At 51.1% G+C, this 24,391-nt stretch overlaps 1 protein-coding gene across 2 annotated transcripts; it reads right to left on the reverse strand.

Moving 5' to 3' along the window:
- Positions 1–294: 294 nt before the first annotated feature.
- LOC136462676 (pentatricopeptide repeat-containing protein At4g04790, mitochondrial-like) lies at positions 295–20,240 on the reverse strand. 2 transcript variants are annotated; one of them, XM_066461742.1, is made up of 16 exons: positions 19,809–20,240; positions 19,654–19,707; positions 18,921–19,571; positions 18,635–18,814; positions 18,346–18,410; positions 17,169–17,276; positions 5,318–5,431; positions 4,545–4,640; positions 4,372–4,470; positions 3,875–3,994; positions 2,375–2,479; positions 2,073–2,237; positions 1,837–1,964; positions 1,661–1,730; positions 715–929; positions 295–582 (listed from the first exon to the last, which is right to left on the reverse strand). In XM_066461742.1, exons 1-16 carry the CDS (start codon positions 20,110–20,112, stop codon positions 375–377), a joined length of 2,682 nt encoding a protein of 893 aa, XP_066317839.1. In that variant the 5' UTR covers positions 20,113–20,240; the 3' UTR covers positions 295–374. The 2 variants fall into 2 exon arrangements, with proteins under 2 accessions (XP_066317839.1, XP_066317840.1); XM_066461743.1 differs by lacking the exon at positions 295–582 and having other exon boundaries at positions 717–928; positions 1,659–1,730.
- Between the last annotated feature and the right edge of the window lie 4,151 nt (positions 20,241–24,391).

Here is a 24,391-nt window from a genome sequence, read left to right on the forward strand (position 1 = left end):
ACTGACACCCTTCCCCAGACCCCGCACAGAGCGGGAGCTCTCTGCACTGGGTACGCCCAATGAAAGGACTTGTTAAGGGAAGCCCGGTTATGAAGGGCAGTCTGTCTGTCTGACTACAATTTAAAAGTCTCTTGTCCTTTAGCCTATCTGAAGGCTTCATATTGGCCATGATATGCACACAAATACAATCAGAAAATCTCCATTGCTCCACCAATTGCTTAAGATATGGTCCAATGCTAGCAATGATCACCCTAGTCTCTAGGGTCCAAAGCAATGGGAGATAACAAGAGCAGATTTCCCAGAACAAAAGAATTGATTTCATCTCATTTTCAGTACTTCACTGTAACAGAAGTGGTAAAAGGTAAATAGATCTCTTACCCCTTGTTAGTAGCCTTTTGTTTTGACCTAGCTCTTTTTTTAGAACCTAACCTAACTGTAGCAGAAGGCTTGGTGTCCTCACTGTAGTATGTCGAATGACAAGCATCGGTTATGTAGCGCACATGGTCATCTTCCTTTGGTATCGTTTTCAGCAACTTCTTAGCTGCCTTACGTCCCCCGGATGAAAGAAAGGCTTGATACATCCTGAAGAGGCATAAATGTAATAAATCACATAAAGCGAAAACTTACATGGCTCCATGATAAAAATCAATCCATAAATGTACCATTAGGCAGAAAATGCTTTAATAATTCTTGGCTTATGTAAAAGAATTCAACCTCAAGGAAGTCAGCACATTGTGTGGAAGACCAGCAGATTCATATTCTGACCAGATCTGTTGGGCACGTCGCAAATTCTTTGCTTTTACACATGCGCTGAGAAGAAAATCAAGGCTTGTCCGAGAAACATTAAGTCCAAGCTCTTTGACAGCATCGAGAAACACCATTCCAAGATCCAAATTTGTGATCTCCATGTCCCATATTTGGTAAAAAACCTTAAAAAAACCGTTCAATCAAGTAAGCGAAGCAACAATTATAAACCAAAAGAAGGGAAATATGTTTCGGAACGGTTAATACACCCTTTAGGAAAATAATTCAGAGGGATCTGCATTACCAACAAACACACTAGCACAATTAGATTGTTCACTAAAACATAAAAAATGAGTATCACTCATAGTGTCAACGCAATTCAAATGGAATCACTTCTCCAAACTAACAGAACAATAAACAAGAGATATCACATGAAACATTTCCAGTCATGAAATGCTCACCAAACAAAAAAAAGGGTAAAAAACTGCAGCATATTCCATTGTAAACAAACATATACCAAACAGAATGGGGAACACAGAAGGGAATGTACTTTCAACACAATGAAAATAAAATGATGAGCAATTCGAAAAGTACAGAACATAGTTCAATACTGATCAATTAACAACATGAGATCTTCTGTTGATCTCAATATCTATTCGGTGTGAATTAGGCAAAAGAAGATACAGATCAATGCAAAGAAGTGAATTATTGCGTAGCAAATTTGTTTATGGATATCCTCGATCATTATATACTACTCAATAACTCTGCAACAAACTTAAGGTACAAATTGCACACTTCCACGACATCAGGTGTATGTGTTAAGATAAAGTATGCAGGTGATTTTGATCAAACTGCAGAAATAGGAAGGCCATTAGGTATCCTGATGCCCAACAAGATCAATCTCAAAAAAGAATACCTGATCAACAACCATATATGTACTCATTTCATCTTTCTCCTTGAGCTGCTTAAGTAGATCAATTGCAACACTGGCCAAAAAAGAAAAAAAAAACAGCAAATAAACACACCGTGGTAAGTTTGAGGGTTTGACTAAATAGTGTAGAAAGGCAACTGCATAAACATTGACAATCATACTCAGTATAGTTGTGCTGAACACAGTATAAAAGTACTCTGCCACACCCCTCAAACCAGCTGTTTGAGTCATTCAGCCCATCCAGAAGTTGATGCATTCTATCCAGTTCACCTTCTGTTCGAATATGTTCCTGAAGAAGAAAATACAATTCTATAAGAAATGGAGACAGCAAATAATTCTAAACTACTATGCAGATTTTCTCGTTCCAACGGGAAAGATGGTTCACGGATTTACTCACAATCAAGGTAATGGCAGCCTTTGGCTCTAGGGAGCCTCCGGATTCTTTTATCTCATCATGCAAGCGAAGTGCATCCAACACTTGCCCATTTGATGCCAGTGCTCCTACAAGTGCGCTCTTGATGTCACTGAGGAACTTACGTGGTATTTCCTTATCCAGTAGAACCTAAGGAGGCAACGGTTTAGCATAGCCAATGTAACAAAGAATAGCATAGCCCTCATTCCACCTGAGGAAATGCGAGAGAACTGAAGCACAAAAGCAGCTGAATTTAAAGAACATTCTCGTCAGTAAACACCATTTACCTGCTTGGCCATATCAAAATTACCAAGTCTTGCGTATGCAACAATGAGTGCCACATATATATGTCTGGTCATTGGAATTAAATCTTGCCGTAATTGGTCACGGTACTGTAAAAAATTCAATATTGAGCAGTTATCACATTGGAAAACAATAAATAGAAAGGAATTTACAAAAAGAGTTTGGCACAATTATTTCCAGTCAAACTACAATGGGGTTGCAGTTACAAACATCTCGTCTCGCCCGCATGAACCCGCCGCCACCCAAACTCCCCTCTGCCACCCCGGAAGTCCATGCTGCTGCAAGGACGACAGTGGTGAGGCATTTTCCTCCTTTCTCCTTCGTTTACCTCCTAGTTTTGGTGGCTGTCGTGCACATCCGAGCCGACAGCGGTGTTCTGCTGGAACCTCATTGTTATGAACCATATATGCCTAGAATATATGGGCCTTGACATACTTAACACTCATGACCTCACCCAGTGCAGCCATTGCCGGATCAGGCTCCCCAGTCCCCACGGTCCAGAACTCTATCGAGGGACCTGAGGCCGCGTGTCCCAGCGGTGGCTGCAGCCAGCAGGGTATACGCGGCAGGACAGTGGTGTGGGTAGTGGCTGCACTGAGGCCACAGTAGCCAGTGACTTCTGCAACATGAGGCTGTGGAGGGGGCAGTTGTGTAACCTCGGCACTAGGAGGGTGGGTCCGTGGGTGTGCTTCGGGTGAAAGGCTTGCCCGGCGCTTTGTCGATACCAACAACGGCTGTGCCTTTGGGCTGATGAGGGTGTCGTTGAGGGGACTCCTTTTCCTCAGGCTTCTCCAGGTGAAAACCCTGTTCACTTTGTGGATGAGTGACGACGGCGTGCTTGGTGTCGTTCCCTCCTTGGAAATGTCGTTCTTGGAGATCAGCCTTGGCTTGCAGCTGCAACTCTTTGGGTTCGACGAGGACTCTACATTTGTGCTGCTGCCAGCAACGATGACTGGTAGTCCTTTTCTAGGTATGTTGTTGGTGCCAGTTGTGTGCAGGTGGCAGTGGTCCGTCATGGGAAGTCGAAGCTATTTTGTCGCTTAAGCGTAAAAACTTGACAACAATGACGCATGGTGGGCTCTGTTTGTGTGTTTATTGCTAAGTGCTAGCGGCCCCGCTGTTGTGTGGGTGTGCAAGTGTGTCATGTCTTTGTACTGAACTAACTTCTGTTCTTAATTGAGCGGCAGAGCTCCTGCCTTTCGTTCAAAAAAAAAAAGAACTGCACTAGGAAACTATAGGTAATATTGTAATAATAGTGCAAGATGTGTTGTGCTGCAGGGAGACTTATCCAAGACCAAACAAACTTCACCAATCAAAATAAATTCTGATTAGCTGGGGATATGCTTAGGTGATATCAGCAGGGATATGCTCAGATTTAGTCCTTTTTGCTAAGACAGTCCTCCAGAACCAAGACATGTGCTTTTCCACGAACCCCATATAAACAGACACAGTGACAATAATGAATGGTCTCGTATGTGGCAAACCTTAGAAATGTTCTCTTCAGACTCACAATTCGCTATCAAATAACTGAATGTCTCAGAATCTGGTTTTAATCCAGCAATCTGCATTTGAGACATGACCATTTGTGCTCCATTGTAGTTTTTCTGCACAAATACAAGCTCGAGGTTATAGAGAAGAGCCAAAAGAAGTTTAAAAGAGAGAGAAGTCATTTCAGAATATCAATCTTATAAATATTTGCAACTTGATGAGCTTTTTATATGGATCCACAAAATGCTGTCGTATTACACTTGTGTTTGGGTTACATTTGAGAAATAGATAGAACAAGCAAGGAAACTATGTGTCATTTCATAGGTCTATAATCTATATGCATTGTACTGACTAAGCATGGATAACATTGATATCAGCAGAACTGAACAAATATGCAGGCAATGGCCAATTACAGGGCTACTGTACATTCAGGATAACATTGTTTGCAACGTCAGGATAAACAAATGGAAGAAATGGGAACCCAAGAATTTACCTCCCTATAATATCCTAGCATTATAGCATTATACAGGCTTACGGTCGATATCTCCCCAGATTCTTCAGCATCTGTGAGTATATTGTAAGCACCTTCAAACTGAAAACAGGGATCAATAAACAACAGCTTCACATGAGGCCAAAAAATAACAGGTGTCCAGTATCATGACTTACATCTTTCAACTTTACAAATAAACTTATCATGCTTCTGAATGTTTCGCTTTTTAATTTCAAATTGTGGTGGCAGATCAAATCATATATGGGGCGGGCCTGCAAAATAGGAGCAAATATAGCTCATGATGATGAGATGTGTCATTTGATCACACAAAAGAATGTTTTTTGAAAAATGTAATTGCTACATGCCAGATTTCCAATAGTTGTTCATCCTGAACTTTTTCGACAGGGCACTTTTCATACCCTTGTAAATGTATAATTGTATATAGCTAGGATGTTGGGTGGGGTGTGTGTGTGTGTTGGGTCTCTTTAGACCCGTGTACTCTTTTTCTACCTTAATGAAATGACATGCACTTCTCCTGCGTTGTTCGAGAAAAAAAAAGGATGTTGGGCCTTGGAATACAAATCGGGTTCTCCCTAGCATGTATATCTTTCAGTTTGCTATAAACTTGTGATAGGTGGCATAGTGTTACCAACAACCAAATTTCTGCTTAAACAGCATGAGAAAATGTAGCAGTACTTGTGTTTTGACTTGGTTAGCCTGAGTTCAAACTAGAAAAACTTGTGGTCAAATAGGTGCTTATGCTTGTTGTGTCTTCTTTAAATATTCTGAAACACCTTCACAAATGCTTAGTGTATACAATCATTTACAACAGAGCAGTGCACCTCGAAATGACAGGTTTTTCTGACCTATGGCTCCAAAACATATCCTGATAAAGGCGTAACAGAAACCTGCTCGATATACCCCAATGAGGCCAAGATTATGCCCTTACCATGTGAAGTTCACATCTTTGTTCACAAGCATGTATGATTGGGTGAAATGATTCAATTGGCACATCGGAACTGGATTTACACATGCGGTCAGCTACATCAAGAGCTAACCCAATCTGCAAAAAATATTAAATTAGCTACAATATTGCTTTGGGAAGTATCCATGAATTCATGCACTCAGCACCAAAGCTAAAGCTTATTTCCAAAATTTAGCATACCCACATGTATCTATATGATATCGGTTTGAGGTGGGATAAATAAATTTAAGTTCTAATATACAATGTTCAGCGACAAACTGATGCAAAACTGGTGCCAATTGCAAGAAAATGTTTTTGAGAGTCAACAAAAGGAAAAATTAAACTTCAAGGATATTTGAAGTTGGTAGTTGATACTGAGAATGCACTTAAACTAAACGGATGTGACACAACACTACAACAGTATTGCTGTTGTAGACGCTTTCATTGGGAAGCAATACAGCAGGAAGAAGGCGCCAGCCTCTAGTGGCTAGTTTTAGGCCATAGTTATCTTTTCCTATAAGTTAGGATCTGGGAGCCAGTTTGTTAGTGAGTTTGTTAGGTCCAGCCGGCCATTGGGGGATATAACAATGGGCCGGCTGATTAGGGAGGATAAGCAGAGAATAGAGCATCACGTTCGGAGCCTCCCAGGGAGGGCGAACCTGCTCTACCGCTGCTGATCTCTAGATTTAGCCATTCCAGATTACCAGTTCATCAATAAAGCTCTTCCAGATTACTGGCTCTATCATCTGGTATCAGAGACCTCTCGATCCTCTCGCCTATCATGGGTGACGAACTCAAGACCACTCTGGATGCCATCCTCGCCGATCTCTCCTCCATCAAGAACGAGGTGACGACGATCAAGGGCGACCAGAGCCGTCTCAACGTTGCCGTCAATCGACTGCAATCGGACTACCACTCCGTCGGCGGCTCCCACAGTGGCAAGGACACGGAGCATGGCGCCCCTCCCCCACCACCCCCACGCGAGCACGGGAAGCACAAGCTCCGGTTTCCGCGCTACGACGGCAGCACCGATCCGGTCACATGGCTTCACAAGGCGGAGCAGTTTTTCCGCGCCGATCGCACAGCGGACGACGAGCGCGTGTGGCTCGCCTCCTTCTACATGGAAGGCGCTGCCCAGGACTGGTACTACCGCCTGGAGCAGAACCACGGCGCTCCAACGTGGCCGGATTTCGTCGACAAGATACAGCGGGCGTTCGGGACGCCGGCGCGCAGCAACCCGCTCGGCGCCCTCATGAAGCTCCGCCGCACAGGGACGGTCGAGGAGTACAAGGCGCAGTTCTTGCCCATGCTCGCGCGCTGCAGGCCGCTTCAGGAGCAGGACCAAATCGACATCTTCACCGGCGGCCTCCGCAATCCGCTACAGACGGACGTCGAGCTCCAACATCCGGCCATGCTCGATGACGCCATGGCCCTCGCGCGGGCTTTCGAACGGCGCCTGGAGTTGGACGAGGACGAGGACTCCTCTACGAGCCGCGCCCCCACCCGCACCAACCCCCCGATTCGGCCGCGCGCCCTGCCCGCGACTTCCGCACCGCACACGCCTCCTCCCGCGGCCAAAACTATGCCGCCGACGCCGCCGGCTCCAACCAAAGGCCCACCTCCAGCAGGCCCGCGCTTCAAGTGACTGACACCGCAAGAGATGGCCCAACGCAGAGCAGAGGGCCTCTGCTTCAATTGTCCGGAAAAATTCACGAAGGACCATGCCTGCATGAAGGGCCTGTACCTGATGGAGCTCGATGATGATACACCAGTTGAGGACGCTGCGGTGGAGGAGTCTTCCCCTACCGACGACGTCGAGATCTCCATCCACGCCCTCACCGGCATCAAGACGGCGGACACCATGCACCTGGCCACATCCGTCGCAGGCACATCCATCCGGGCTCTGGTGGACTCGGGATCCACTCACTCCTTCATCGCCGCGGATACTGCACGACGCCTCGGCCTCCAGCCCGCTCCGCGCCCCGGCCTCACCGTGGGCGTTGCCAACGGGGAACACGTCCCATCTGCCGGGGTCTGCGCCGCCATCCCCCGTCACCATTGGCACCGAGGAGTTCCACATCGACCTCTTCGTCTTGCCCCTTCCCGACTACGAGCTCGTGTTGGGCTGCCACTGGCTCCGGTCCCTGGGCCCCATTCTCTGGGACCTCGCCCGCCAGACCATGGTGTTCTGGCGCCGGGATCGCCGCATTCGCTGGACTGGCGTCACAGCCCCCAGGGGCCCTGCTCTCCACGCCGCCGAGCGCCTGGACCTCCTCCAACTACTCCTGGCTGAGTTCGGCGACATCTTCGACACGCCGTCGTCACTGCCTCCAGTTCGTGCCTGCGATCATCGGATTCATCTCCTACCAGGCACGGCCCTGATCGCAGTACGGCCCTACCGCTACCCCCAGCTGCTCAAAGATGAGCTGGAGAGGCAGTGCGCCGACATGCTCCAGCAGGGCATCATCCGCTCAAGCACCTCAGCGTTCTCATCGCCCGTCCTCCTTGTGCGCAAGGACAACTCATGGAGGTTCTGCATCGACTATCGCGCACTCAATGCAAAAACAGTGAGCGACGTTTTCCCCATTCCCGTCGTCGACGAACTTCTGGACGAACTCCGCGGTGCCACCTACTTCACCAAGCTCGATCTTCGCAGCGGATATCACCAAGTCCGCATGCACGCCGATGACATCCACAAGACGGCGTTCCGAACTCATCATGGGCATTTTGAGTTCTTGGTAATGGCCTTCGGCTTGACCAATGCCCCGACGACGTTCCAGTCCCTTATGAACGAGGTTCTCCGCCCCTTCCTTCGCCACTTTGTGCTCGTGTTCTTTGATGATATTCTCATCTACAACACGTCGTTCGCTGCACACCTGCAACACATCCGTGCTGTCCTCTCCACACTGCGCGCCCACAGCCTGTTCCTGAAGCGCTCCAAGTGCTCATTCGCGGAGCGTCGGGTGGAGTACCTGGGCCACTTCATCTCCGAGGCAGGGGTACAGACCTGGCCCAGGCCGCGAACCCTCCGCGCGCTGCGGGGCTTCCTCGGCCTCACGGGCTACTACCGACGTTTCATCCACAACTACGGAGTCATCGCAGCCCCGCTCACGGCCCTCTTGAAGCGGGATGCTTTTCGCTGGAATGACGCCGCCGCCGCCTTCGACATGCTCAAGTCAGCACTGACCTCCGGTCCGGTGCTGCAGCTTCCCGACTTCACGGCGCCCTTCGTCATCAACTGCGACGCCTCGGGCTCTGGTTTCGGCGCTGTCCTCCACCAGAGCGCAGGACCGATCGCGTTCTTCAGCCGCGCCGTGGCGCCACAGCATGCCAAGTTGGCTGCCTACGAGCGCGCGCTCATCGGATTGGTGAAGGCCGTGCGGCACTGGCGGCCGTATGTTTGGGCACGACCATTCACGATCCGCACCGACCACTTCGCCCTCAAGTTCCTCTTGGACCAGCGCCTCTCCACCATCCCGTAGCACACATGGGTCAGCAAGCTATTTGGCTATGATTTCAAGGTGGAGTACAAGCCCGGCCGGCAAAACGCGGCTGCTGATGCCCTGTCACGCCGTGATAAGGACACCGCGATACTGACAGCCTACGCACTCTCCCGGTCGGACTTCGATCTGTTCCACGAGTTCCGAGCGGAGGCCGAGACACTGCCGGATATCATCGCCAAGCGCCAGGAAATTGACCAGGGCCTTGCTGGGGCGAACTGGACGTCCGTCGATGGCTTCGTCCTGCATCGTGGCCGCATCTTCATCCCCGACACGTCGGCTCTGTGGCCCCAAATCCTCGCCACAGCTCACGGCGCCGGCCATGAAGGCGTACAGAAGACGCTGCACCGCCTGCGCGCCTCCTTCTACAGCCCGCATGCCAGCCGCCTTGTCCGCGACTTCGTGCAGGGCTGCACCGTCTGTCAGCGTAACAAGACGGAGCATCTCCATCCAGCCGGCCTGCTGCAGCCGCTGGACGTTCCCCACACCGTCTGGGCCGACATCGTCATGGATTTTGTTGAAGGCTTTCCCAAGGTCGGAGGCAAATCGGTGGTTCTCACGGTGGTTGATCGCTTCTCCAAGTATGCACATTTCATCTGTTAGTCGCTGAATTCTCACTCTTGGTAGTAGGAGAATTCTTACTCTCATCGAGAGAGGATGACACTAGGAGTTGGGGCAATTTTCTTGTCTATTTCTCACACAAGCTCACACAAATGCCATACCAACCTGAGGGGTTGGGGTTACATATTTATAGGCTGCTAGCCAGCCAAGCATATGCCAAGATGCTAGTCTAAGATGCTAATATGCTGTCCTAGCTAAGATGCTGTCCTCTAGTCTAAGATGCTGTCCTAAAAACAGAAAAACAGCCACAAGGACCATGTGAGCAGCACAGCCCCACAAAGACCAACCACACATGAGACTTATCCATCATTCTCCCCCTAAGTCTTGTGCGTCGTCTTGTGGGAGCGTTGAACCATCCCGGTCCTGGAGCAGAGCTCAAGGAACTTGATCCTCCCAAGGGGCTTGGTGAGCAGGTCCGCAAGCTGGTCCTTGGTGTTGATGTAGCTCGCCTTGATGCTCCCTTCCTCCAAACAGCCTCGGATGAAGTGGTACCTCACCCGGATGTGTTTGCTGCGTTCGTGGAACACGGGGTTCTTTACCAGGGCCAGGGCGGACTTGCTGTCCACCCTGAGCTCCACCGCTCTAGTGTCTCTGCCCAAGAGATCACCAAGCAGTCGAGCGAGCCAGGGCGCCTGAGTCGAAGCGGTGGAGGCCGCTATGTACTCGGCCTCGCAGCTGGACAGGGCCACCACTTGCTGCTTGACCGACTGCCAGCTAACGAGGCACTTGCCGAGGAAGAAGAGGATCCCGCTCGTGCTCTTGCTGGTGTCGATGTCGCCGGCGTGGTCGCTGTCGCTGTACCCGACGAAGTGTGCCGCCCCAGGGCACCTCGGGTAGTAGAGGCCGTGGTCGAGAGTCCCCGCAACGTAGCGGATGATCCTCTTCACAGCCTGCTGGTGCTCCGTCGTCGGTCGCTGCATGAACCGACTAACGTAGCCGACGGAGAATGCCAAGTCCGGCCGTGTGTGGGCGAGGTAGCGAAGGCTCCCCACAAGACGCCGGTACTGCGTAGCGTCCACCTCCTCCGTCGTGCTGTCGCGGCTCAGCTTCAGCCTCTCCTCCATCGGAGTGAGAGCTGGGTTGCAGTCGGTGAGCCCAGCTAGCTCAACGACGCGCTTGACGTAGGCGGTCTGTCGAAGCGTGATCCCAGAGTCATCCTGGTGCACCTCGATTCCCAGGTAGAAGAAGAGAGGCCCCAGGTCACTCATCTGGAAGGTGGCCTTCATCTCTTCCTTGAATGCCGCCACCTCCGCATCCTTGGTGCCGGTGATCACCAAGTCGTCGACGTAGACACCCACCAGCAGGGCATTACCTCCATTGCCCCGTCGGTAGATGGCCGCCTCGTGCGGGCTTTGCTCGAAGCCCATCCCCTTTAGCGTGGAATCCAACTTGGCATTCCACGCCCTCGGTGCCTGCCGCAAGCCATAGAGGGCCTTGCGTAGGCGGAGCACCTTGCCCTCCTTGTCGGGGATCGCAAATCCCAGCAGCTGGTGCACGTAGACCTTCTCTTTCAAGTCGCCGTTAAGGAACGCCGACTTGACGTCCATGTGATGAACACGCCAGCCCTCCTGAGTAGCTAGCGCAAGGAGTCGCACGGACTCCATTCGTGCCACGGGAGCAAAGGCGTCGTCGAAGTCGACCCCCTCCTGCTGCACAAAACCTCGTGCCACCAAGCGAGCCTTGTGCTTGACGATGGCACCGGCTTCATCCCTCTTCAGCTTGTACACCCACTTAAGGGTGATCGCGCGATGACCACGAGGAAGGTCAGCAAGCTCCCAGGTGCGGTTCTTCTCAACCACATCCATCTCCAACTGCATCGCGGCGCGCCATGCCGCGTGTCTCTCGGCCTCTGCAAACGACCGAGGCTCGCCGTCGTCACATGCAAAGTGCAACTGCGCCTCCAGGTCGTGAGGCACCGGTCCCGGCACCGGCTGGTCGCCGAGACGGTTCTCCATCGTACGGTACCGCAACGGCTCGCCGTCGTGGTACGCGTCGACGCGCTCCTCGTCGTGAGAGAGCGGAGTAGCGAGCTCAACCAGGCCGTGCTCGACACGAGCTGGTGGTGGAGTAGACGTGCCCGGAGTGGTGCCTGTCGGTGCTGGAGTGCGTGGCGTTGCCGGCTGTGATGGAGTCGACGAAGAACTCATCGCAGCCGAGGTCCTGGCTGAAGAGCGTGGTGCTGTCGAAGTAGCAGGCGCCGGGGTCGGTGGAGGCTCGAGAACTGGGGTAGACGCGCTCGTCGAAGAAGAGCCGCCTACTCCCCCAGCTCCCTCGAAGTGGACGTACTCGACAGAGAAGTCGTCGTACGTCGGAGCTGAGCCGTCGTCCACCGTCTTGTCCCACGCCCATCCTCACCCTTCGTCGAACACAACGTCGCGCGCCGTGCGCACACGCTGTGTCTTCGGGTCCAGGATGCGGTAGGCCTTCGAGCCCTCCGCGTAGCCGATGAACACTCCCGGAGTGCTCCTGTCGTCGAGCTTGCTGATGTGGCCAAGCTCCTTGGCGAACGCGAGGCAGCCGAAGACCCGCAAGTGGGAGACCGCCGGCTTGCGCCCATGCCAAGCCTCGTACGGCGTCCTGCCGTCGAGCGCCTTGGTAGGCGAGCGGTTGAGGATGTAGACGGCCGTCACCACCGCCTCTCCCTAGAAGATAGCCGGCATCCCCCTCTGTTTGAGGAGGGCCCGAGCCATCCCCACAACCGTCTGGTTGCGCCGCTCGACGACGCCGTTCTGCTGCGGGCTGTACGGCGCGGAGTAGTGGCGCTGAATGCCCTCGTCAGCGCAGTACGACGCGAATTCAGCCGCCGTGAATTCGCCGCCGTTGTCGGTGCGCAGCACGCGCAGCTTGCGGCCGCACTCCGCCTCCGCAGCGGCCTGTGCGCGCCTGATGGCGTCCGCAGCCTCTCCCTTGCTGCCGAGGACCATCACCCACATGTAGCGGGAGAGGTCGTCGACGAGCAGCAGGAAGTAGCGTCGTCCTCCCGGTGTGGCCGGTGTCACCGGGCCACACAAGTCCCCGTGCACAAGCTCGAGCCTCTCCTTGGCTCGAAAGCTAGCCCGCTGTGGAAAGGGGAGTCGCCTCTGCTTCGTCAACACGCAGACGTCGCAGAGCTGCTCCACATGGTCGAGGCACGGCAGGCCTCGCACCATCTCCGTGGCACTGAGCCGCTTCAGGGCCTCAAAGTGAAGGTGCCCGAAACGCTCGTGCCACTGCCACGCCTCGTCGTCCCGACGAGCAGCGAAACAGAGGGGTTGTGCCACCTGCACGTTAAGGACGTAGAGTCGATTTGCGCTTCTGGATACCTTGGCAAGAAGGCGACGACGACGATCCCAAATCCTCATGACTCCGTCCTCAACCACCACGCGCGAACCGTTCTCATCCAGCTGTCCCAAGCTGATGATGGAGTTCCTCAACGCGGGGATGTAGTAGACTCCGGTGAGCAGTCTGTGCTCACCAGACACGGCGGTGAAGATGATTGAGCCGACGCCCTTGATCTCCACGCCGGAGGCATCCCCAAACTTGATGGAGCCTCGAACGCTAGAGTCAAGCTCGGTGAAGAACTCCCGTCGACCGGTCATGTGATGGGTGGCGCTGGTGTCGAGGCACCACCCGTCAGCCTTGTCGTTGTCGGAGCTGTCGCCGAGGAGGGCGTGTGCTTTTGGCTCGTCAAGGTGGAGGAGAGCCGCTGCGGCCGGTGTCGCTGGAGGTAGCTCGATGCTGGCATGTGCCATGAACAGAGCCGGCTCCTCCGCCTGTGCGACGTGGGCCTGGCCGCGTCGTGGCTGTCGACAGTCCTTGGCCCAATGGCCAAGCTGGCCGCAGTTGCGGCAGGCGTCGTCTCGTGCCGGCTTGTGCCTACCGGCGGCGCCGCCCTGGGCGCCTCCGCGGGCATCACCCTCGGCACGTCCTCGCGCCCCGGCCTAGGCGTCTCTGCGCGCCTTGCGCGGCTTGCCACGCTTGCGGCCGCCTGTCGCGGAAGAAGGCTCCCCCTTCCTCCGGTCACCTTGGCTGGCAAGCCACTGCTCCCGAGTGAGAAGGAGCTTCCCGCCAGTGGTGATGGGCCCCGAGAGGGACTGTGGCTCATCGCTGTCGACGATCTTGAGGCGACCTATCGCCTCCTCGATCGACATCGTGGAGAGATCCAGCAGAGACTCGATCGAGCGAGCTATCTGCTTGTACTTCTCGGGGACGCAGCGGAAGAGCTTTTCGACAGCTCTCTCCTCGCCGTAAGTGTCGTCGCCGAACTGCACCATCTTCTGCAACAGAGTGTTGAGACGGAGAGCAAAGTCATCAACGTCCTCACCTGGCTTGAAGGCCAGGTTCTCCCACTCCTTGCGAAGTGCCTGCAGTGTGGACTTGCGGGCGCGGTCGCTGCCGATGCGTGCCGCAGCGATGGCATCCCAAGCCTCCTTGGCAGTCCGCTTGCTGGTAAGCGAGAACTGCATCTCGGGCGGGACTGCAGCGATGAGAGCATCCAGCGCCCGTCGATCTAGGTCGTAGTCGACGTCGCCGTACCGGACTGCCTCCCACATGTGCCGCACCTGGAGCTTTACCCTCATCACCGCAGCCCACTCGACGTAGTTGGTCTTGGTGAGGGTAGGCCACCCACCGCCGGGACCGACGTCCCTGACAACAGCCTGGAGCCCGTGGTAACCACGGTACCGATTCGGGGAGAGAGAGCCACGCTGCCTGTGAAGGCCGCGCTCTCCATCGACCCGTCCGCCACCGTTGCCGTGCGCGCCTCCTCCAGGAGCGCCGCCGCCATGCGCGCCTCCTCCAGGAGTGCCACCGGCGCGTCCGCGCCTGTCTAGGCTGCCGCCGCGCTCGTGGGCGTGCGCGGCTGCCCCAGGAGCGCCACCGCCATGCGCGCCTCCTCCAGGAGCGCCGCCAGCGCGTCCGCGCCTGTCTGGGCTGCCGCCACGCTCGTGGACGTGCGCGGCTGCCCACTGCGCCGCCCGCGCTCGCGCTGCCTCCCTCTCTAGCAGCTCGAGGTCCGCGTCGGCGGTGTCGTCAGCGGAAATGGAGCTGCCGATGCTGCCGCGCAGAGCCTCGACCTCCGCCGCCGCCGCTGCTTCCGCCTCCGCTCTGGCTGCTGCCAGCTCCGCCGCTGCTAGCCTCGACGCCCTTGCCGCCGCCGCAGCGGTCTCTGCCGCCGCTCGCTCGGGTTCCTCTGCCGCGGCAAGTTCGGCCTCCTGCCGACGCCGCGTGCTCGAGGCGACCGAGCGTTGAGACTGCCCTGCGGACATGACGCGCTACTGAGGGGCTGCTGCGTGGGGAGAGGGTTGCTTCAGACGAGCTGGGAGAGGAGTGAACAGAAGCGGCCGGAGGAGCTGCTGCTGCCAACAGCTGGGGCTGTTGTGGGTCTGGGAGAGAAGATGAGCAAGAGATGCTCAGGCTACAGGATAATACGGCTCTGATACCAGTTGTTAGTCGCTGAATTCTCACTCTTGGTAGTAGGAGAATTCTTACTCTCATCGAGAGAGGATGACACTAGGAGTTGGGGCAATTTTCTTGTCTATTTCTCACACAAGCTCACACAAATGCCATACCAACCTGAGGGGTTGGGGTTACATATTTATAGGCTGCTAGCCAGCCAAGCATATGCCAAGATGCTAGTCTAAAATGCTAGTCTAAGATGCTAATATGCTGTCCTATCTAAGATGCTGTCCTCTAGTCTAAGATGTTGTCCTCTAGTCTAAGATGCTGTCCTAAAAACAGAAAAACAGCCACAAGGACCATGTGAGCAGCACAGCCCCACAAAGACCAACCACACATGAGACTTATCCATCATCATCGCCCTCGGCCACCCCTACAGCGCCACCTCTGTTGCCCAGGCGTTCTTCGACCAGATTGTGCGGCTCCATGGGCTGCCATGCTCCATCGTCAGCGACAGGGACCCGGTCTTTACCAGCAACTTCTGGACCGAGCGCTTTCGCCTGTCTGGCGTCATGCTGCGCCTCAGCTCTGCCTTCCACCCCCAAACTGATGGTCAGTCAGAGGTCACCAACCGTATTCTCGGCGTCTACCTTCGCTGCCTTGCCGGCGATCGTCCGCGGAGCTGGCTACGGTGGCTACCCTGGGCAGAGTTCTGCTATAATTCATCCTTCCAGACAGCATTGAGGGCAACTCCGTTTGAAGTGGTGTATGGTCGACCACCGCCCACTCTGGCTTTGTATCAGCCAGGTCTCTCAAAGGTGGCTGCACTGGACAAGCAGCTGACGGCCAGGGATGAGTTCCTGGCTGCTGTCCGGGAACGGCTCCTCCAAGCCCAGAGTATCATGAAGCAGAGCCATGACTCGGCACACTGGGATGTGTCTTTCAGTGTGGGCGACTGGGTGTGGCTCCGACTTCACCAGCGCGCTGCGACAGCTATCAGGTCCAGCCAGAATGCCAAGCTCGCGCCCCGCTACTTCGGCCCCTTCCAGGTGCTCGCGCGCATTGGCTCGGTGGCCTACCGCCTCCAGCTCCCGGCTAAGGCGCGCATCCACAATGTGTTCCACGTGGTGTTCCTGAAGAAGTTCCATGGCAACACTCCTGCAGACATTGTTCCACTACCTACAGTTGTCCATGGCCATGCTGTTCCGGAGCCCAGTCACATTGCCCGCGCTCGCCTCAACCATGGTGTGTGGGAAGTTTTGGTGCAATGGATCGGTCGAAGTCCAGCTGATTCAACCTGGGAGCTGCTGGAAGATTTCAAGACCACCTATCCCAAATTCCAGCTCGAGGACGAGCTGTTTCGAAAGGAGGGTGGAAGTGTTGTAGACGCTTTCATTGGGAAGCAATACAGCAGGAAGAAGGCGCCAGCCTCTAGTGGCTAGTTTTAGGCCATAGTTATCTTTTCCTATAAGTTAGGATCTGGGAGTCAGTTTGTTAGTGAGTTTGTTAGGTCCAGCCGGCCATTGGGGGATATAACAATGGGCCGGCTGATTAGGGAGGATAAGCAGAGAATAGAGCATCACGTTCGGAGCCTTCCAGGGAGGGCGAACCTGCTCTACCGCTGCTGATCTCTAGATTTAGCCATTCTAGATTACCAGTTCATCAATAAAGCTCTTCCATATTACTGGCTCTATCAATTGCAGTATGCCACCTTAGTGCTTTTCTCAGATCACCCAATATCAAGAATCAGATCATTCAAGGCTCCAAGCAACCAAACAAAAATCATCCATATTCAAATAAGCAAGAAGAAACATTGCCTTCAGTGTGGTGGTGGCAGCTCTAACACCCAATTCAAATAAATTTACAAAATAAAACATAGGGCAGATGGACAAATGAAATAATAGGTGAAACATGTATTAACCATGCAACATATTTTTGAAACATAAAGTTGTTTCAGTAATACACAAGCCAGCAGAAGGCAAAAATGCAATGGTAATATAAGCATTTATGAATATGACTAACATAGAAGCAACGCTTGTATGCCTAGGGACACATGGCAGGACTAGTTTAGCAACTGCCGCTATTTGATAAAGAAAAAAACTCGACCTGCGGGGGGTTATGACGGCCCCCGGGTTTTCCGTTAAGAAGAAGGATCTTCTCACACAGATCGAGAAAACCCCCGAACCCCCGCCTCCATCCTGACGCAGGAGGTGCCGTAACCCTGTGAGAACCGGGCCGGAGCCTTCCACTGTGCTTTGGCACATGGGGACGGGCGAGGGGATTTTTTTAACCTCAACCTGAAATCATGACAAGAAAGCTGTAAATGATTGCAGCATTACCTTTGATGAATTGCAACAGATAGAGACGATCTTGTCGTATGCAGCAATAGAGGGTGCTACCTCAAACTTCTCATGCCATTTATGAAATGCCACTAGCATGTCTTCAACCTTAAAGAAGAAACATTACTAAAAGGTGGTCTAGAAACAAAGTTTAGATAGAAGGTTTTTTCTTAACTTGAAATCCTCCTACATTTTCTTCAAACATGGATAGATTCTTCTTTGCATTGAGGAAAATAGGAAACAGGGGAAGCAAATATTTTTTGCAAGGAAGTCCTGATGTAATAACCATGAAAAGAAAACATTAATAACATAGTACTCCCTCCATTTCTAAATAAATCAATTCCTAGAGTTGTCTTAAATCAAAGCTTTTTTTTATGTTTGACCAAATGTATAGAAAAAAGGTATAAATAATGTGACACTAAATGAGCACATTATGAAAATATAGTTTATGGTGTATATAATGATACTAATTTGGTCTCATAAATCTTTGCGCTCTTTTCTATAAATTCAGTCAAAGTTAGAAAAACTTGACTTAAGATAAAGGGCGTACCTAGTGCAGAGAGCTCCCGCTCTGTGCGGGGTCTGGGGAAGGGTGTTAGTGGCAAGCCTTACCCTCGCCTGTGCAATGCGAAGAGACCGCGACTCGAACCCGGGACCTTCCGGTCACAGGCGGTAAGACTCTACCGCTTGCACCAGGCCCGCCCTTCAAAAGCTTGACTTAAGATAACTCTACAAATTGATTTATTCAGGGACAGAGGGAGTATAACAAAAAAATTATTATGTGTATATCTTCACAAAGATAAAAAATAAGGATAACTTGAGAACCCAGAAAGCGTATGGTCAGTTGACAAGATAGTGATATAAGGTCTGGTAGCCACCCATGGACCATGATGACAAATGTCATCCTTCTAAATAAAAATGTTTTGACTAATCTTTTGAACAATTTCTACTACTCTCAGTATTTACTCCCGATGCAATAAACTCCGCAGATAAGAGATTTAAATTTGGAAGTTCATGCTTCTTTTTGCGTATAACGAAAATGTAAAATCAAAACCATTTTTACTTTGTAAAGTTATTGCTAAATTATGATGATTTCGATGCAACAAATTGCATTTAAAGATCCTTTTATATTAGAAGCAATGAATATTACCAGTAGTCATCAAAAAAGATTCCTCACCATTATGTTCGGAATATTTGCGGTATAGTCCAAAATCAAGGATGAAATGTTGTGATCAGCACATCCTGAAACAACAAATCCATAAATTAGCAGGTAGAAGATTCTGAAGAAATCAAAACAATCTTTAGGTAAATCACAAAAGGGATGAAAGAAAAGCAGCAGTATTTACTGGTAAAGAAATACCAGTTCAGTGAAAGATTTTCTGCTAATAAAATATTGCTGGTGTCCATCTTATTGACATACAAAGAAATATGAACTAAATATGGAGAACTTGCACACAATTTATTACCTTTTGACCTCATCCCCTGAAGAAGTTTCTCGGCATAGTTCTCTAGCTCTAGCCTCCCCAATGATTTGAATATATTATATATGTACTTTGAGCCTGAAACTTTAGATAGATCAAGCAAATCCAACAGGGCAACAAGATCTTCTTTTCTGCCGCTTTCAGCAAAGGCCAGCGTGTAACTCTCTGCAAAACAGATGCATTCCAAATTATACAATGTGAAACAAAACTTCCAAATTACAATGAACGAGAAAGAGGAAAGAAGAATCTGGCGATGATTTTCGGTTGTTACCTGCTAGGTCATAGTGGGCATCCTCATTGTAGTCTTCAACAGAGTGACAAAGTTCTTGAATTTTTTCTTCATCTTGAATTCTAATACAAAGCAACATCTCATAATAAGCTATTCTAGAGGACTTCGGATTCGCTTCCTTAAAGAATGCACTGAACATCTCAAATTCCTCAAACATCCCCACATCGATAAGATACAAGAGGAATGGGCCATAAATATCTTTCTCAATCATGAGCCCCTTATCTTTCATGGTCTCAAAAAGGCGGTACGCCCTATAGATATACTCCACAGCAGAGTCAATATCCCTGCAAGCCTTTGCCTTCTCTAGACAAAGCTTAATCATCGAATTGAACTCCTTGACCCCTGTTTCTCGCCCCAGCTTTCCAAAAAACTCTATCGTCGACTCCGTGCCAAGCCTATTAGCACACATCCGCATCAGCTTTGTGTAGCGTCGGCTCTCGACATTCTTGAATATGTAATGTTTCTTCTTCTCCTTCGCCACCTCCCTCCTCCAATGCATCAGCGGGTCCCTAGATGGTTGGGTCTGGAACCACTCAAAGTCCAATATCTTATTGCTCGTGGCAACCTCCCCATCATCTTCAGAGTCCTCCGCTAACGCTTCCGGGGAGGTCGCACATTCCGCCTCGTCAGGTGCTGAGCATCGAATGAATAATGTCAATTACAGACACAGTTATAGGTGAAATTGTTTAAGGATCATATTGAAGTACAATGTTACCATCTAGGACGGACATGAGCGCCTTGGTGAGAGCCTCATGGGGGTCATCCTCATCTGCGCAGAAGGGAGAAGGGTGAGAATGAAGCTAGAAGCTAGTGTGCATGAAAGAGAGGTAGGGAGAGGACGGAGGTGGTAGTTCCCCCACTGCTTATTACCTAGGGCGTGGGCGTGAGCTAGTGGGAGGGAGGACGGCAAGTTGGTCTTCTTCGAGGCCGCGGCCTGCTTGAGCCGCAGGAGGGAGGCCTGCGTGACGGCGGTCTCTGGGCCGGCGGCGGCGCGGCGCCTGTAAGAGGGACTCTTCAGGGTGGATAGCATCGGCGCAGCGGCCGGGGTGCCGCGCTTGGATGCCGAGGGGGCGGCGGCGGCGGGGGTCGCGGGCTTGGGAGCGACGGCTGCGGAGGGGATAGCCTGCTTGGAGGAGACGGCCTGCTTGGCGGTCTCCAGGAGGCGCTTCCACATGGGTGGTGGGGCAGGGCGGCGGACGGAGAAACCCGCCGCCGCCGGTGAGTGATGCGGCGGGGGAGTCCGGCGGGACGCGGGCGCGACAGCACGACTGCGTGAGCGGGTTTAGCGGTTCGGTGTTGGGCTTGCGGGGTTGGACCGGACCGGACTGGACCCAAATGGATACCATAAGAGCCCACCTTAACCTAAAAATTTTACCCGGCCTTCGGAGAATGTTAAAGAAACATGGCTTGTATACGACCGATTTTTAAATAAATTCTATACAATTTCAACAGAAATTTATTACAGGATCGCTTCAGATTTCAAATTATATAGTACTCCGTACTTTCTATTTATATGTAAGAGTGCTTTCCATTTAGGTATGTTCCAAATGACAAATCAATATAGTTAGCCAATTTGCAAATATTGCAAGAGATAGTATAATACATAAAAGGAGTTTGACTTGCAACATTTATTTACTCTCTACAAGATAGTTGGAGTTCACGGCCAGGTAGATCATTTATTTATTTATCTATTACTCTCTACAAGAGAGCTGGAGTTCACGGCTAGGGAGATCATCTAGGTTAGCAAACAAAATTTACAACGTCAGACCGAGTTCTAGTGCTATAGATTAGTTTTTTTCTAGAATATATAGATGTTTGAAAATGCTCAAACCACTACTGTAATAGCGTGGCGCGCAGCTTATCTATGTACATCCTTCTCCTTTCCGAGCCACGGCCGACATCACTAATTCATCCTTTTCCCCTTTATTGTCGGTCACGGTGCTACCATCACTCCCTCGGCCGACCCCTTTAACCCTCCCTCACCCTCGTCCCAACCACCACAGTGTCCCAAAAACCACACCTACCCACTCTTCTCCATAGCCTCCCATCCTCCCTCCCGGCCTCATCCTCATTCCCTTTCGCCTCCATGTGTCGCCCCCTATCTCATCCCTGTCCTCTTCGCTCCATTTAGCTCGACTCCCAACCGGTCACCCTCTCTTCGGCGCCACAATCTGCGCTTAACTTCACTGTGGTGCTCCCCTTCCTCGCGCCGTCATTGCCATCGGATGACCCCTTAAAAGGTCCTAATATGGCTAGATGTGGGTGAATAGCCTATTTAAAAATCTACAAGATCACTAGAGCAATTTGATTAGTATGACAAATAGCGAAATGCAAACTTTCTCTAACTCAACAAGGGTTGCAAGCCACCTATCCAACAATTCTAGTTACTATAATCACTAGGCACACAATTGGATAAGTCACTACTCACTAAGAGCTCTCACACTTGCTACACTAAAGAGCTCCACTAGATGAACTTAAGCTACAAAGCAAGCTCTCAATTCTAGCTACACTAAAGAGCTTGCTACAACTAGTTTACAGGAATATAAATAAGTGAGTAGGGTGATTATACCGCCGCGTAGAGGAGTGAACCAATCACAAGATGAATACCAATTCAATCACCGGGAGAATACTAAGGGACACGAGACAATCAATTTTTCTCCCGAGGTTCACGTACTTACCGGCACGCTAGTCTCCGTTGTGTCGACTAACATTTGGTGGTTCGGCGGCTAAGAGGTGTTGCACAAACCTCGTCCACACAATTGGACACCGTAAAAACCTACCCACAAGTGAGATAACTCAATTACACGAGCAATCCACTAGAGTTACCTTTCGGCTCTCCGCCGGGGAAGGTACAAGACCCCTCACAATCACTGGAGCCAGCCACGAACAATCACCAACTCATGCCGAAGCTCCTCCGCTGCTCCAAGCCATCTAGGTGGCGACAACCACCAAGAGAAACAAGAAATCCCAGCAACAACGATCCCTAAGTGCCACTAGATGCAATCACTCAATCAAATACACTTGGAATCACTCACAATCTCACTATGATGATGAATCAATGATGGAGATGAGTGGAAGGTGTTTGCTTAGACTCACAAGGATGTCAAGTATGTCAAAGTGTCAAGAGAGAGAGCCCCAAGCTGGTCAAATACTATTTATAGACGGCCCCTCGAAATAGAGCCGTTGCTCAGCTCGCGGGCTGATCGGACGCTACGACCAAACGCAGCCCTACGTCCGATCGGGTGAGTCCGATCACCCATGTCGTTCATGTGTCCACGTTTTAAATATTTCGCGATCGATCCCAATGGTCACAAAACGGTCAGCGTCGAGTCAACCCAATGACTGGAGGCACTGTTCTAACGATCAGACTCTGAGACACTCCATGTCAGGTCAACATCAGTAAGCACCCAGAGCGGCTTTTTAACGACCGAACGCACCCGGTCAAAGATGACCTGACGCGCCACAGCGTCCGATCGCTCTCTCTCTGTCGCGTGCGTGCCTCAGCCACTAACCTGACGCATGAACAGTGTCTTCATCACTTTAGGTTGCGTGGCTCTCTCCAGCGTCCATCGCGCCACCTGGGCTCTTCTCCTCTGCGCCAACTGACCGGACGCAGCGCCCGCGTCAGATCCCAGCGTCCGGTCGCTCGCAAGCCTTCTCAGAGCTGTGCCACCTCGCTATAAATGGCCGGACACTGCCTAGGGTCAGGTCCCATGTCCGGTGCACTGTTCGGTCAGTGACCGACACTGCCTTTTCTTTTTCTATCTCCTCAACCGCTTCGCCCTTGCTTCCAATTTGCTAACCACAAAGTGTAGAACTTGTGTGCACGTGTGTTAGCATTTTTTAAGCATTTTATAAGGGTCAAAGTTAGCACACTAGGTTCCTAAATGCATATGCAAAAGTCATGTCACCTAATGGCACTTGATAAAATCGTTTAGCCAAAGATTTTCCCTCTTTATAGTACGGCTATCGATCCTAAGTGCACTTACACCCTCTATGGTGTCTTAAGTGCCAAAACAAAAGCCTATCAAATACCTTTGCCTTGATCATCTCGGTTTTTATTTTTCTTTTTCTTCTTTTCCAAGTTGAGCACTTGATCATCATCGCATGTGGCCATCTCATCATCTCGCCTAGCTCATATCACAACTCATGACAAAGGTTAGTGTTAGGTTTAATCAATTATCCAAAACCAAAGGGCTTTCACCCCTCCCGTTGCGTGGTTGCCACACAGTTAGTCATCTTTCTCCTCTCGCTCCACCTCGCTGCCACATCATCCTTTGTGCTCCCACCCATCTCTACAAGAGAGCAGGAGTTCAGGGCCAGGGAGACCATCCACATTAGCAAACAGAATTTACACTGCCTAATCAAGTTTTAATGGTACGAATCTTTTTCTAGGATATATATAGATGTTTGAATGCTTAGACAACTAGAGTAGTAGCTTGGCGACGCACCTTATCCAAATAAATTCTTCTCCTTGTAAGGATCTGCTAAGCATAGAGGGGGTGAATGGGCTTACTTAAAATAAACTTGAATGAATTATCAAATATGGCGCGGCACTACCGGACATTCACACGGCATTGTCGGGTGAATCTGCAGTGGTGTCCCGTGCATAGAGTAGCTCGTGAACACAATTCAAAATCTACCCAAGGGAACTAGATTGAGTAAATTACAGAAGTTCCTGATGTAGTGTTGAGCCTATATCACCACTTGAATGACATCAGAAGCTCAAGCACAAGTAGATCGGGATCAAACCCTAAAAACACCAACAAACAGTAGAGCAAAAAACAAATAGCAATAGCACAAGAGACAAGGGGTTTATCTCGTGGTTTAGCTCACCACTAAGGCTTGTCTACCTCCACGTTGTTGAGGAAACCATAAAGGTTTGGATTTTTCACCCTATCCTCTTCCCAAGTCAAAAGAACAAGTCTCTTGAGAGGAGAGTTGCTTACTAGATGTTAATGGTGATTGCAAATGTTTCTGAAGCTGCCACACAAGGTTGGAAGCTTCAACGGGCGACGCCTAGGATGGTTGATGTGGCTCCACATCTATGAAAAACAATTGTTAAAATCATCGAAAGAGGTAAATCACATAGTTGGGAAAGGTCAAACATCCGATTTTGGAGTATAATCAGAGTGTAATCATACTTTACCGAGAGCGAGAGGTGGAATGGTTCCTGTCTAAAATGATGGTCGAGCGCACACTTTCTAATTTCTAACTGGGACAAAATAGAAACTCATCCCATGGCTCCTCTAGCTATATCCATAGCTAATCCACCAATCTCAACTCCCTACTCCATCGGATGGATCGATTCGACCTGAATTTTAGCCCTAACCCCTCTTCTGCGCCAGCTGCTCACTGGTCACCACCGCTTGCCGATCATCGCCGCCATCGTCTCCTCGGGCTCCTCTTCATTCCCTCCACCGCCACCACCGCCCGCAACTGTCTCCTTGCCC

The sequence above is a fragment of the Miscanthus floridulus genome, chromosome 7 (genome assembly GCF_019320115.1).
Source record: "Miscanthus floridulus cultivar M001 chromosome 7, ASM1932011v1, whole genome shotgun sequence".
NCBI lineage: Eukaryota > Viridiplantae > Streptophyta > Magnoliopsida > Poales > Poaceae > Miscanthus > Miscanthus floridulus.